The sequence below is a fragment of the Panthera pardus genome, unplaced genomic scaffold (genome assembly GCF_024362965.1).
Source record: "Panthera pardus isolate Hobbes unplaced genomic scaffold, ASM2436296v1 HiC_scaffold_25, whole genome shotgun sequence".
Taxonomy (NCBI): domain Eukaryota; kingdom Metazoa; phylum Chordata; class Mammalia; order Carnivora; family Felidae; genus Panthera; species Panthera pardus.
The window spans coordinates 13,888,419-13,902,431 of NW_026526821.1; the positions used below are offsets into that span (position 1 = coordinate 13,888,419).

General features: G+C 49.9%; 1 protein-coding gene and 1 long non-coding RNA gene across 11 annotated transcripts in view; one reads left to right on the forward strand and one right to left on the reverse strand.

The window, feature by feature from the left end:
* Positions 1-4,299: 4,299 nt before the first annotated feature.
* Positions 4,300-7,216, reverse strand: LOC109272318 (uncharacterized). Its single transcript, XR_008417705.1, has 3 exons — positions 6,428-7,216; positions 5,961-6,034; positions 4,300-5,227 (listed from the first exon to the last, which is right to left on the reverse strand). It is a non-coding gene; the product is annotated as an uncharacterized LOC109272318 (long non-coding RNA).
* Positions 7,217-8,850: 1,634 nt separating this feature from the next.
* ZMYND8 (zinc finger MYND-type containing 8) overlaps positions 8,851-14,013 on the forward strand; it is a 125,358-nt gene continuing 120,195 nt past the window's right edge. For 4 of the 10 annotated variants that reach the window (XM_053890179.1, XM_053890175.1, XM_053890186.1 and 1 more), the window contains exons 1-2: positions 9,973-10,050; positions 10,774-11,008. In XM_053890179.1, coding sequence (XP_053746154.1) covers positions 10,995-11,008 — 14 coding nt within the window. In that variant the 5' untranslated portion in view covers positions 9,973-10,050; positions 10,774-10,994. Of the gene's footprint in view, positions 8,876-9,972; positions 10,051-10,773; positions 11,009-11,508; positions 11,547-12,192; positions 12,241-13,879; positions 13,905-14,013 lie in introns of those variants that run through there. The other 6 variants (XM_053890187.1, XM_053890188.1, XM_053890176.1 and 3 more) reach the window with 5 other exon arrangements.

The following is a 14,013-nucleotide window of genomic DNA, read 5'->3' on the forward strand; positions in this document are numbered from 1 at the left end:
CACAACCCTGAGATCAAGAGTCGCACGCTTCACCCACTAAGCTGGCCAGGTACCCCTTTTTCCAACTACGTTTACTATTTTTATTTTTTTTAATTTTTTAATGTTTATTTTTGAGAGAGAGAGAGAGACACAGAGTGTGAGTGGGGGAGGGGCAGAGAGGGAGGGAGACACAGAATCCGAAGCAGGCTCCAGGCACAGAGCCTGATGCAGGGCTCAAACTCATGAACCGTGAGATCATGACCTGAGCCAAAGTTGGAGGCTTAAAAAACTGAGCAACCCAGGTACCGCCCGCCCGCCCCCCCCCCCCCCAGCTATTTTTAAATGTAACAAAACAAAACAAAACATTCTTAGCTCCAGGGCTAGAGGGAAACAGGTGGTGGGGCAGGTGATTTGGCCCGAGGGCCACAGTTTATAGACTCCTGTTCTAAAGTCTCTGGAAGCCATCAGAGGGTTTTGAGCAGGTGAATGAAAGGCTGTGATTCAAAATGGGAAGGTATAGGAGCACCAGGCTGGGTCAGTCCATAGAGCATACGACTCTTGATCTCGGGGTGGTGAGTTCAAGCCCCGTGTTGGCGGTAGAGTTTACTTAAAAAAAAAAGAAAAGAAAATAGGAAGGTATGAAGGCTTGGCATGATGCCAGAAAGTGGATCTAACCATGTGGAATGAATGAATGGATCCGTTGTTTCCTTAGTCATTCATCAAGCACCGAGTTATCTTAATAGTCATGGTGCTGCTGAAGGGGCCCCATGATCTGTAAGACACCGTTCTACACTCCTGGAGTTTATAACATAACAAGAGAGACTTAAAAGCGAGATACAGGGGTGCCTGGATGGTTCAGTCGGTTAGGCGTCTGACCTCGGCTCAGGTCATGATCTCCCGGTTTGTGAGTTCGAGCCCTGTGTCGGGCTCTGTGCTGGCAGCTCGGAGCCTGGAGCTTGCTTCTGGATTCAGTGTCTCCCTCTCTCTCTGCCCGTCCCCACTCTCAGAAATAAACATAAAAATAAATAAATAAATAAATAAATAAATAAATAGCGAGATACGAATACCTCTAAGCTTCAAGGTCAAAAGAGAGACCCCAAAAAGCAAAAGTTGCATTGAGAAACAGCCAGGTGGCAGACAGGTAGCCGGAGTGGAGGGAGCAGGGGGGAAGGAAATGGGTAGGAGTTGAGGGGAAGGCCCTGTGGGGGATTTGGGATTTTATCCTGAGACTCTCTCTTTTGGACTTGCCTATTCTGGACACGTCGTGGACACGAAATCAAACAATATGTGGCTTTCGTTGACTGGCTTCCTTGACAGAGAGCATACTGATTTCAAGGTTCGTTCATGCTGTTCTGTGTAGCAGCACTTTATTCCGTTCTACGGCTGAATAATAGCAACGTTCCCTTGTGTGCGGTATTTCTCCATTTGTCTGTCCATCCGTGGATGGACCATTGGCGGTTGCTACCTTTCGGCTCTATCACGAATAGTGCTGCCCATAGAGGGCTTTGGGAAGGCAGGTGATGTCTTGTTAATCTGGTCCCTCTCGCAGGAGACCAGTTGGAACAGGATTCAAAGCCTTGACTGCACAGTGGGATTCCCTGGGAGGTAAAACACACACTCCGGGGGAGAATTAGAGCAGAATTCCCAGGCAAGTCTATAGTGAGTGATTGAGAACCCCCGGGGAGAGACAGTAGCAGTCCTATGAGCAGGGCGGTGGCACCCATCAGAGGGATTAGGTGACCAGCAGAAGAGCCGTGTCTGGAATACACTCAGGGCCGAGCGCCCAGGTTGGCCCTTGGTTGGGATGAGGGCTGTTTGGGGTGGTTGATTCTACGGACCAGGCCGAGGAGCCCTGCGGAGGGGCTAGTTTGAGGGAGTCAAGAAGTTGGGTTTGCTTTGCTCAATAAGAGGTCCCAGCAGCCCCCACGCTAAGTCCCATGGGCAGGGCGTGGAGGGGGGGTATGTGCTCTGGTGGAGTAGGAGGTAAGGAGCCAGGAAGGCTCCCAGGTTAGAAAGAGGGAAGGACACTGGGATTTGAAGGGTGGGTGTTATTCCAACAAGAGATACCGGGAGAAGGAACCAAGGTGGGGCCTACTTGGGGCATGCTTGCCAGATCCACTGAACAATAGAGGGAGGTGAGGGGGAAGTCAAGTGTGGAATCAGATAAAGGGGTCCCGATAGGCTAAGTCTGGGTTGCATTGATGAGTGGAGAATTGCTGAAGGTTTTTTGAAAACATCAGGAAAAGTGATCGTAATCAAAATGTGTTTTGAAATGCTTTGTTTGGCAGGTGTATGGGAAGGTAAAAGAACGTTCTGGAATATTTTCAGTCCGAGTAATGGAAGGGTTGCACACAGAATAGTGACCATGGCCTTGCCTTTACCTCCATGCGCAACTCCTTTGCACCTCCTTTCACAGTGGCCACACTTGGCCTCTTTTTGTTCCTCAGAAACACCAAGTTACCAAGCTCAGGCTTGCCTCAGGGCCTTTGTACATGCTATTACCTCCACCAGGAAGGCTCTTATCTCCTTCATTCAGCTCAAATGTCACAGCCTCACTGGAGCCCTTTCTACCTGTCTAAAGCAGACACCCCCATCCTGTCACTTCTCTATACCCTCACCCTGCTTTTCTTCATAACATAGCATTGGCCTCTAGCATGGGGGCTGCTGGGACCTCTTACTGAGCACAGCAAACCCAACTTCTTGACTCCCTCAAACTAGCCCCTCCGCAGGGCTCCTCGGCCTGGTCCGCAGAATCAACCGCCCCAAACAGCCCTCATCCCAACCACAGGGCAGCCTGGGCACTCGGCCTTCAGTGCATTCCACAGGCGGCTCTTCTGCTGGTCACCTAATGCTATTTTTAATCTTATTCATGTATTTATTTAATTGTTCATTACCTCCCTTGTTCAGTCCTTGAACACAGGAGCAAGAGACAATCTGGTGCTCAGGGGTAGAGGAAGTGCTCCAACCTATTTGTGGACTGCCTGAATCAACAACAAGAAAATGCTTGCCCAGGAGTTAGAAGGTCTGGGGTTCAGGGGAGAATCTGCTGTGGTAGATACGGTTTCAAGGAAAGAAAAATCATCTAACATTTCTTGAACACGTACTCTGTGCCTGTGTTAAATCATCCTCACAATGTCTGATGCAAGGACTATAATCCCTTTTCTCAGACTTGGAAACTGAGGCACAGAAAAGGCGAAGTAACTTGCTCAAGTTCCTTAGAGACGAAGCTTGGAATGGACCCCTTCCCCCACCCTGCCCCCAACAGGCTGGCCCAGATAAAGAGCCTGAGGGCCAGGAGGGAACAGAGTCTGGAGGGAGAGGAGCTCCAGCAGTCAGAGCAGCAGTCGCTGGGCAGGGAAGTGTTTTGGAAACTCTGAGGTGTTCAGCATCAGATGTTAGCATGAGGTCAACGCACAAACAGTGGACCCAAGACTAAGTTGGAGTTCGTTCTTGGAAGTGAATGAGGACTTGTTTTTCTTTTATTTAAAAAAAAAAAATTTTTTTTTAACATTTATTTATTTTTGAGACAGAGAGAGAGCATGAACAGGGGAGGGTCAGAGAAAGAGGGAGACACAGAATCCGAAACAGGCTCCAGGCTCCGAGCTGTCAGCACAGAGCCCGACGCGGGGCTCGAACCCACGGACCGCGAGATCATGACCTGAGCCGAAGTCGGCCGCTTAACCGACTGAGCCACCCAGGCGCCCCATTGTTTTTCTTTTAAAAGAAATTATGATTTAAAATAATTCATTTTAACCAGCTACATACAAATATAAAATGAACCTGTTTTATGTATTTTACGTAACTCATTATTCATGAGGACGCACGGACGATGATCGGACGACCGATTCAAAGACGGAGTCAGAGCAGGGCTCATACAAGGCATGCTGACATGCATTTATGAATAGATGCGAAAACTAGCAAAACTCCCCCAGATCCACCAGGCAGTAATCCATCGCATTCCAGGGACTTAATTTGCATGTCTATGGACAAGCGTCTTTTGCATTACTATTGGTTTTCTACCAGTGGCTGAGCTGTGAAAAACTCAGAAACAAAAGTGCAGGTAACCCAACGCACCAGAACAAGCTACCCATTAATCTTTTTTTTTTTTTTTTGCCTATTTCATAGTCTTCCACAATTTTCCTAATACTCTATTACATTTACTAATTTATTTTGGAAGAAGTAGTACATTCGCGTGGTTGAAATTCAAAGGAGACAGCAGTAAAAAATCTCCTTCCCGTTCCTGCCACCCAGGACCCTTTGGATGCAAAGTGTTAGCAATTTTTTAAGTATGCTTCCAAGAAATTCAGTGCATAATAAGCAAACATGTGTCTATATGTAATCTCTACACCCCACGTGGGGCTCAGACTCACAGCCCCGAGATCAAGAGTCGCATGCTTTCCCAACTGAGCCAGCTCCCCAATAAGCAAACCTGTTAAGAAAAAGACACAGAGGTTTGCCTATTTTTTTTTTTAAATGACATATTTCACATACTGTTCTTGTTTTGTTTTGTTTTTCAACTCAAGAATGGGTCTTAGAGAGTGTTCCGTATCGGTACATAAGAGTTCCCAGATTCTTGGGCCACAGCTGTAGAGTCTTCTGTCTGTAGGGCAGGACCACGTTTACTCAATCAGTCCCTTATTGATGGCACGGCAATTTCTGGGTAAATAATTGAAAGGCGTTGAGGAAAAAGTGAGGAGCAGGCAGAAGGAGATGGAAAGAGAAGGAGGCTATGAATACTTCCCCAGCTTCCTCATCTGGGAAATGGGTTGATGACTCTAAGGTGCCCATTGCACACAGGTTTGTGAGGGTGATTGGTTAGTTTATGGAAATTGCTTAGAACAGTAGCTGACAATGCTTAGAACGTGCCAGCTACCAGGATGTATCCTTGTGCTTCTTTGGGACGTTTGATGTTGACAAAAGGAAGAGAAATGACTTGGAGGCATTCAGAAATTACCTTTTTAAGAGTGAGCAGAGGGAAATCCTAATTGCAACCGCATGAGTGCTCACTGTGTGTGTGGCTACCCGTGCTTGACCACACGGAGTCAGTGAATTTCCAGGTGGGTATTATCATCAGTATTATTATGGCTCCCATTGCACAGATGAGGAAATCAAGTCCCAAAGAATTTCATACCTCAAGCAAGGCTGCCCAGCCTAGCTGCCCAGGCCAGTGGGACAGCTGGATTCACACCCAGACGTCAGACAGTCTGAGGCCAGCTGCCACGTACTCAATCACTGCACAGTCCTGCCTCTTGATGTGGAAAGAAAGAGAAAAGGTTAAAGTGTAAAAAGAGGGCTGGCCACGGAGCCAGGGTTCTGATGGGGAGGCATCCGGGAGGGAGCAGGGAGGGGGTACGCAGAAGAGAAGGCGGGAAGGCTGATACCCTGAGGAGGGAAAAGGGCTTGTGTTAGGTGGTTTGGGGACCAGGAAGGTGGGCTGGGGGGAGGGGCTGTGGGAGATCAAGGGGAAAGGCCCCGAGGCTAAGGTTAGGCCTGACAAGGAGTCAGGGATCAGGAGCAGGGCACTGGTCCAGTGGGCCATTTTTAGCACTGGGGCTCTTACTCTGAATGAGGTGGGATCTGTTGACGGTTTTTGAGCAGAGGAGGGCGGAGGCCTGACTTCTTTTCAAAGGCCTGCAGCCTCTTTGTGTGTGTGTGTGTGTACAAATCCCCAGTTTCTTCCCACACATCCTTCTCCCCACAAGCATGTGCCAAGGGCAGATACAGGGGGCTCGGATAGGAGACTAGCGCACCTGTCCTGGTGGGAAATGGTGTTTAATTAATTGAGCTCTGACACACAGCGTTAGACTGAGGGCACCGTGGTGAAGAATTCGGACAAACCTCTGCCTTGGTGAAGCTCTCGGTTTGGGGCAGGCTTTCTCAGCCTCAAGGCACTAGGGATACTTGGGGCTGGCTAGTTCTCGGTTGTGTGTGTGTGTGTGGGGGGGGGCTGCCCTGTGTTTGGCAGCATTACTGGTCTGTACCTTCTGGATCTCAGTAGCACCTGCTCTTCCTCCAGATCGGACAACCTAAAACGTCTCCCGACATCGCCACGGGTCTAGTGGGAGAAAGAAACAAACAGCCAATAAGTATGCGCTCTTCTTTCCATAACGGTAATTACTAGGAAGTAAAAAGAGCAGGTGAGGGCAGGTCCTGAATCTTCCTTCTGACTTGCATTTTCTTCCCTTCTGACTTGCATTTTCTTCCCGCATCCTTTAAGTCTCGCGCTACCCACACTGAGGCCATCTGCCTGATGGTCATGAACCTACCCCCCACCCCCACCGCGCCCCAGCCCTTTCCACCTGCCCTTCCCACCCCCGTCCATTTTTCATTTTTTTTAATCCTGCCAGTCTCTCCTAGAAAGAAGTAAAAAAAAAAAAAAAAAAAAAAAAAAAAAAAAAGACCTTCCAGAGGGCACCTTTTCTCCAAAGTAGGGACAAGTCCTAATTACCTCTTTGTGGCTGTAACATGACTCCTTCAGCTCCATGATCTGAAGGTGAGCCCTTCTGTCACCCTGCCCGAAGTTGGCCTCGGATCCGATTGGCCGAAAAGGAACAAAACAAAAGATATTTAAAACACTTCCCTGCCTCAATCCCGCCCGCCTCCCCTAACGGATGGGGCGGCCTGCTGCTAGCTTAAGGCAGATAACTCCCAAGTACACTTACTTTCCTAGTCCTCGAAGAGGCTATCTGGGGATGCAGCTTGCCGAGGCTGCTGTTGGCCTGGCTGCTGGCCAGTGGGAGCGGAGAGCCATTTCCATGAGGCCAGGCCTCGGCGGCGAGGTGCCTGGGGAAGGGAGCCGGGTCAGCCCTTCCTCTCCTTTGAGGCCAGCTTTATCAGCGACACACTCTGCCTGGCTTCTGTGAGCCTGATTCTGTTCTCTGAGGCTCTCCATCCCCTGGGAATAGTAAGAGAGACATGTTTTAGTCTATTTTTATTAGTTCATTGCTTATTCATATCACCTCGGAACCTGCTTGTTTAGGCCTGTCCTGGCTTTTCCATCCAGCTCCACGGTCGTTGGGTGCTTGGATTTTTTTCTTCCTTTGCATTCAAGCCAAGGTTTCCCTACCTCAGCACTGTGGACGTTGTGGATGGCATAGATCCTTGTTGGGGGATGGTTAGCAACGTCCCCGGTCTCCCATCTGCCCACTAGATGCCACTAGGACCTCTCCCCCCAGAAGTGTGACAACCCAGAAGTCTCCAGACATTGCCATATATCCCCTGGCGGGGGGAGGGGGGAGGTGAGAGCAAAACCACCCCTCATTGAGAACCACTGATTTCAAGGAATATAAAAACCTGATTTTATTTTTTTTTATTTTATTAAAAAAAAATTTTTTTTTAAACGTTTATTTATTTTTGAGACAGAGAGAGACCGAGCATGAACGGGGGAGGGTCAGAGAGAGGGAGCCACAGAATCTGAAACAGGCTCCAGGCTCTGAGCTGTCAGCCCAGAGCCTGACACGGGGCTCGAACTCACGGACCGCGAGATCATGACCTGAGCCGAAGTCGGCTGCTTAATCGACTGAGCCACCCAGGCGCCCCTAAAATCCTGATTTTGGAGATGGCAGAGAGTTCCCCTTAACATCTTGGTGGAGGTTTGTAGGGAGAGAGGAGCTTTCTCCGGGCCTTAAATGAGTCTGAGCTGAAGGTATCCCACCTCTATCCTTCAGTACTTAAAACTTCTTCTCAGTGGAGTCGGTCTCCTAAAAGAAAACACCGATCAGTCAGTTGCTCTTGGTAGATTTTAGCCTTGTTTCTGCTCTGCTGGGTTCGCTTTCTCTTTTGTTCCTTTCTTTAGAGGCAGGTGAAGGTACAGAATTTAGGGATGTGGAGTCCTAACTGGGTTGGAAGTCTGGTTTCTGGCACTTGCCAGCTGTGTGACCTTGTGCAGCTCACTTCACCTCTCTGGGCTCGGTTCCAGATCTCTAACAATGCTCCCTGCCTCATGGAGTCAGTCAGTGCAAAGCGCTGATTTAGCACCGTGGCAGGCCCAGGGTGAACAGCCCTCGCTGTTGGGGCTACTCTGTGCAGGGGGTGTCTGAGAAGGGCCACTGAATGATCTCTAGATGGAGGCTGGCAACATTCGGTTTCTTTATTTCCTGCGTATCGGCCACATTCCATCGAGTCCAGGATTGGCCCTTAGTAGGCCTGCCCGGGGCTTCCTTTTCAATCCCTGTGCCTCCCAGGATTCCATCTGCCACCATACCTTTGTCTCCGTCCCCAGCCAAATCGCCGTCTTTCTGATAACCTCAGACCTACCAACAGCATTCCTCAAACGGAGCAGAGCTGGCAGAAAAAGCCAGCAGCTTCCTGCTCTTTGCCCCAGAAAACATTTCAAGTGATCAAGTGATCAGAGGGGGGGGGGGGGGGGGTGGGGAGGCGGGGAGGAAGCCACAGCTGCTTATGCAACAAGCTTTAATCCTGGGTTAAAATCCACCACGCGCACCAGTGGCATATTTCATTTCCTCATCGTGAAGCTAGTGGCACACGAGATCCACCACAGACATGCCCGTCCCCCCCAAATCAGCACCTGCAGAGGCAGACCGGGTTGCCTATGGGATGGTGGCAGAGGGCCGCTGCCCACGCGGCCGGGAGGGACAGCACAGTCTGATTAGCCCCGGCCTCCACCTCTTGTCCCCCACTTGGTCTCCCTGTACGCGTGGGGAGGGGGCCCCTCCCTTGCAGCGAGGCCCAGGCTTGTTGTCCTGAGTGCTGGACCCTTGTCGGGGTGTCCCTCCCTGCATCTTGGCCTCTTCGGCCTCATACACAACAGCAACAAAATCCCCTCCCTTTTCACGGAGCCTGGGCCCTGACCCTGCAGTACAGTGTGTTTGGATTCCTGGCTTGTTCCTGTGTGTCTATAGAAGATTCCCAGCCAGGAAGAATTGATGTGCGCGAGGTGGGCATCTGTTATCCATGTGGGGGGGCGGGGGGCAGGGAGAGCAGGCGATCGGCGCTGTTTTCTTTGTGGGAACGGACCGTGTGGGACAGGAAAGCCCACCGAGTCCTAATTTTAGGAGGAGACGGGAGACTTTACTGGGCCCTAGTTTTACTTCCTGGCATATGGCTGCATCACCTCTGGAAGCTTTCTCCAGCCTCTAAAGCATGGTGTTTGTTTAGCTTCTGTTGTTCTAGCTTGGTGTTTGGAAAAAAAAAAAAAAATCTTGTTAATGAAGCACCTTGTCTTTGAGGGAAAAGAAAAAAAAAAGCTGCAACCAAGCAAGCATGGACATTTTCAGATCGTTTTGCATTTGCCTTTTCTTTCTCAGGGTACAGACCAACTACAAAGGCAGCCTTCGGGAGGAAACAGGCAAGAGACCTCCTAATACTATTGAAATGGATGGAATTATAAGTAGCTCCGAAAAACTAGTTAATATTTTACTGGGGAACAGTGCCAGAGATGGGGGTGGGGGACTGCCAAGAGTAGGGCTGTGTGTGAAATAGCTGTTCCATCTGCCTTAGGGGACGAAAAGAAGCCGTTCTCTGTGGAAATAAATTTAAGCAAGAATCCTTATAAAGCTCATGGGATTTGTCTGCCCACCGAGGGCCCGGTTCCCCAAGACCATACATACAGGAATGATTGTGGCAGGAAGGGCTAAGCTGTGGGTGTAGGCCTGGCTCATAATGGGGGTTCTTGTTCCCTCGCTGGGCTTGACATCTTTCTTTCTCCCTCTGGATTTAAATGGCTTCTCAGACCGAGAGGCACTGCCTGTGCCCTGGATTCAGAAGGTACACGCCTCCTTGGGAAGCAAAGGCGAGAGACAGCGGCTCACCCTCTCTCTCTCTCTCTCCCTCTCTCTCTCTTTCTGCATCTGCCGGGAGAGCCGCAGCTGGTATTTTTCCACAGGCCTTTTCTGCGATCTCAGGGCCTAGTTTTTCCCAGCCAGGCCCAGAGTCCGAGAGAGGGTTAATAGGCAGGAAGCTGAAGGCATTGCAGACTAATACGGAAGTCAGATTTTTGTTTAACTGACAGGTTTAGCAGGCCTCAGTGGTGGGGGAGGGGGCCGGGAGGGGAAGGGAAGTTTGTAGATCTAGGCATGTGGCCTGCTAGGAGCGCATTTGGCTTTTCTTAGGGTAAGGACGGACAGGGGGGCCCGTTGGCATCCTGGCAGGGAGGCAGGAGCCCATTTTGGTTTTCCTTTGAGTGCTGGCCGAGGGGGGCGAGAAGTTAGATTCTCGGCCCGGGAATGGCCGGCTCTCTGGCCTGCTTTTCCAGGAGGCGTTTTGACAATGACTATGCAAACCTGACCATTCTCTTTCCCTCCTCTGCTCAGCAGCCCCGATCCCCTGTCTCCCCCCCCCCCCCCCCCCCCCAGGAGCCAGGGCTGCCCTTTAGCGATTTCTTGGGGTGGGGTGGGGGGCTCGCCTGTCCTCTTTCCCCCTCAGCTCCTCAGAGGCCTTCCTCCAACCCCTCTTGCTTGCGTGCCCCCTTGGCTGCTTTCCTGGGGCTCCCCACTCCTCGGCTTTGCTTCCCACCCCCCTTCCCCCGGGGGGCGGGGGGGGGAGGGGAGGAAAACCATTCTCCTGGACTGTTCTAGAAAAGGGCCAGGCTCCCTCCTAGCCGAGAGCCGCTTCTGTGGGGGCAGGTGAGGGTGAGCCCTTGCAGCTCACCCCAAAAACTCCCTTCCCCGTGGCATCCGGGCCTCAGGCTTTGCTGGAGCAGGTCAGGCTGGCTGCACTGGTTCGCCCGTGCCGGGAAACCCAGCCAGGGTGTGGGAGAAGTGCGTCTGGGGGCCCCTTTCCCAAGTTTTTCTTGCTGCAAAAGGCCTAGCTTAGCCTGTCTTTTTCTATGCACAGGATGGCTCTTGGCTCACCAGAGCCTCACAAAGATAATCGCTCAGGAAGTGTTTCAGCCAATCCCGGGCGGCCTTACACTCCGATTTGCCGGGGCAGCCAATCGGGGATGAGCTTTTATTAGGCGGCCAGATCATCAAGCCGAAGTGCCAAACCCTTTTTCTGTGAGAACTAGGAGCCTGTCCTCCATGTTTTATAAGTATTGACATTACACAGTGTTAACAATGCATCCACAGAGGTAAGCTGGACTTTTTAACCATCTTTTCTCCCCCTCCCTCTGAGACATCCGAATTGTGGGCGAGCAGTGTGATTTCTCTGTGGCTGGCCGTGCCACACTCACCCCCACAGCACTTAGGTTAACTTGCAACTGTGTAGAGAGAATTTTTTTGCTTTCTTGGGTCACATGGCTAAGTAGCCATTAGCCATAGCTTGATTTTGCAAACTGGCAAAGGCCTGGCACACCTTTTCTTCCACCAGGACATGGTGTTTCTGGAATAGTTTGAAGCTAGATCCTGGAATGCCAAAAAAGAAGCTTTTTTTTTCTTCTTCTTCCCCCTTTTTTTTTTTTTTTTCTTTTCCTCCTCTCTCTCCTTCTCTCTCTCTCTCCCTCTCTCTGAGCAGCCCCCCCCCCCCCCCCTGCACTATTGTCTTCTCTTGTGTCACATGCCTGCTGGGGGAAGAAAATGGAAGGTAAGAAGCAGGCTCCTCTCTAAGGAGAGCTCATGACAGCACAGCAGGCAAGTTTACCTCTCCAAAGAGGTTCTGGGAAGGCTCGAGTAAGTTCTGACAAGAGAGGACGTGTGTTTTAAAAAGAACCAAGCCCTGAGCAGAGCAGTGCTAAGGAGAGCTCCTAGCTCCTGGGGCCTAGGTGGGTGGTAGTGAGTCTCTACATGGTCTTTTCTCTCCCTACAGGGTTTCCTCACTTGAAACTACATTGTTCAGCCTTTTTTCCTGACTTCTGTTGATACAGAGTGTTCTTCTGCAAGCCAGCCTACAGCCAGCAAATGTTTCTGAAAGTGTTTTCTAGGCTTTGGAGGAAGTTTTTGGAGTAGGGATGGGGATGGGGGGGGGGGGTGTGTGTGTAGAGGGGGAGGGAGGTTGGACAACATCCTGCAATAAATCTGTGAGGACTCGTTTCGAATCCCTTAGCTTTCTACTCTTGCATGATTTTCAAGGAACTAATGTATCTTTTATCCTTGTTTTCATTTTGCTCTCCCTCTCTTACATTGTATCATCCTCTGTCCTCCTCTGTGATGGAGTGCAGAGGAAATAAAATCATGTCTGTGGCTCATGACAGCATTCCATATTCAGTTGTTGGGTTGTGTTGTCGTTGTGTGTGTGTGCGTTTAATAATCCCATGTAACTGTTTAAAAAAAAGAAAATTTCCTTTTTGATCAAGTCCCAAATCTGCCTGCCTGTTCTCTCTTCTTAACTGTGGAAAAATGAGACGGTTGCTTGAACATTTGTTGGGTAAGTAAAGCAAATCCATTTCCTCTGTGACCATGTATAAAGAGTTTGGCGGACGTTTGGGGTCTGTTTGTGGCAGAGGGTCTTGCCTACAGCAGTTGGGGGGCTTTTCATTAGCAGGAACCAAAGAGGGGCTTTTTAATGGTGTCTTGATTTTAGGTGACTGTTTGAATTCCACTGTTTTTCCTGATAACCTGCTGCTAGGATTGGAGATCACACTTCCTGTTTACCCTCAGACAGGGGAGAAATGTTCAGTTCATTGTGACTTGGGAGGAGACCTTTAATTGGGATTGTTTGGATATTAGCTAGAACTCTGGGTAGCTGATCTGCTTGTGAAACGTAACAAAAAGTGCTGCTTCTTAGAGGCACAGAGCCTTAAACCTTGGTGAGGCAGCAGCCTGGGGTGGGGGTGGGGGTGGGGGTGGGGGTGGGGGTGGCGGTGGGGGTGGGGGTGGGGGTGGCAGTATTAATGTTTTAGGAGACTGACTTGTAGTGTAAAATCCCACCCACCACCAAACTTGGTTTGATTCAGGACTATTTACTCACGCTGCACAACAGATTTGGCCTTTTCCCCAGCCTGACCCCACACATCTGTATGCTTGCTCGCTTTTACTTAGGATTTATTTCGCACTTCTTACACTTCCCCTGATCTCTTAATGCTGCAGCTGGAACTTAAGAGTGAGAAAAGTGGACTGTTTAGCGTTAGCTTCAGAATTTACCCCGAAGTTCACTACACAGGTTTCCAGCCCGAAGACCAGTCTAGCATGACTGTAAATGCTGGAAATGTATTCAATTGTTGTGTGGCACCAACTTTATGGAGTCCGTGATCTTTTTTTTTTTTTTTCCTTTCAGTTCAGCGTCCAGCCACCCAGCCACCTTGTAGCATCAGTTGGCAAAGGGCTCATTTGATAACGAGAAATGTGCCAGTTTCTAAGTTAAGGAAAGGCTGTGTAAGGCCAGCTTTTTAGAGTTAAGAAGTGCAGGCAGTTAATGATGTTATGTACATAAAACTGAATAGTGCTGCCACCCCGCACAAATAAGTCCAGACACTTAGCTATTTTCTTTGTTCTTATCTTCTGGCTGTAAATGGAAATTACATATTGAGGTTCTTGTGGCCTCCCTAGAAGTAATATCTAATCACAAGACTCCTGGTTTGGTGCCTTCGACGTTTGCATAATGGTGTGTTTGTTGGACTGGAAGAAAACCTAAGGGCAAGGCATTCATCCTCTAAAAGCTCCAAGGTCTGTTTTCAAATGTGCAGCCCCAGCAGGTTCCCGGCCCTGGACCAGGCTGGCCACTTTCCTCTGGTACTGTGGCCACCACCAAGCCTGAGTCTGTAAAAAGTTAATTGTTTCCAAAGTAGCTTATTTCCCAGCTTCACTAAGGGGGAAAAAAAGAAATGTCTGCATTGCAGCAGGACTAGGTAGGGACAGCAGTGCTGGCTTACAGAGCAGCCCAATGGGGCTCCTCTCTGCAGCTTTGAACCAATAGACTTGGAGGGAAGGTTACAGATTGACAATTGGAGTGGCCAGACTGAGAACGGGCCTTCTGGAAGTTTCTACCAGCTTTGTTCCTTTTAGGAGAAGCTGATCCGCCAAGCTGAAGAGTCTCCTACATTCCATTCCTGGGGCATTCCCTCCCCCTCCCTTGTTCTTTTTCACATCAAGGTAGAGTGATCTTTCTGCCACGGTTATAAATTTCAGAGGGAGGTACGGAACTTGGGTTGTTTTCCTTTTTCCTTCTGCCTCCTCAGTCCCCAAAGAGGACGCACAGCTG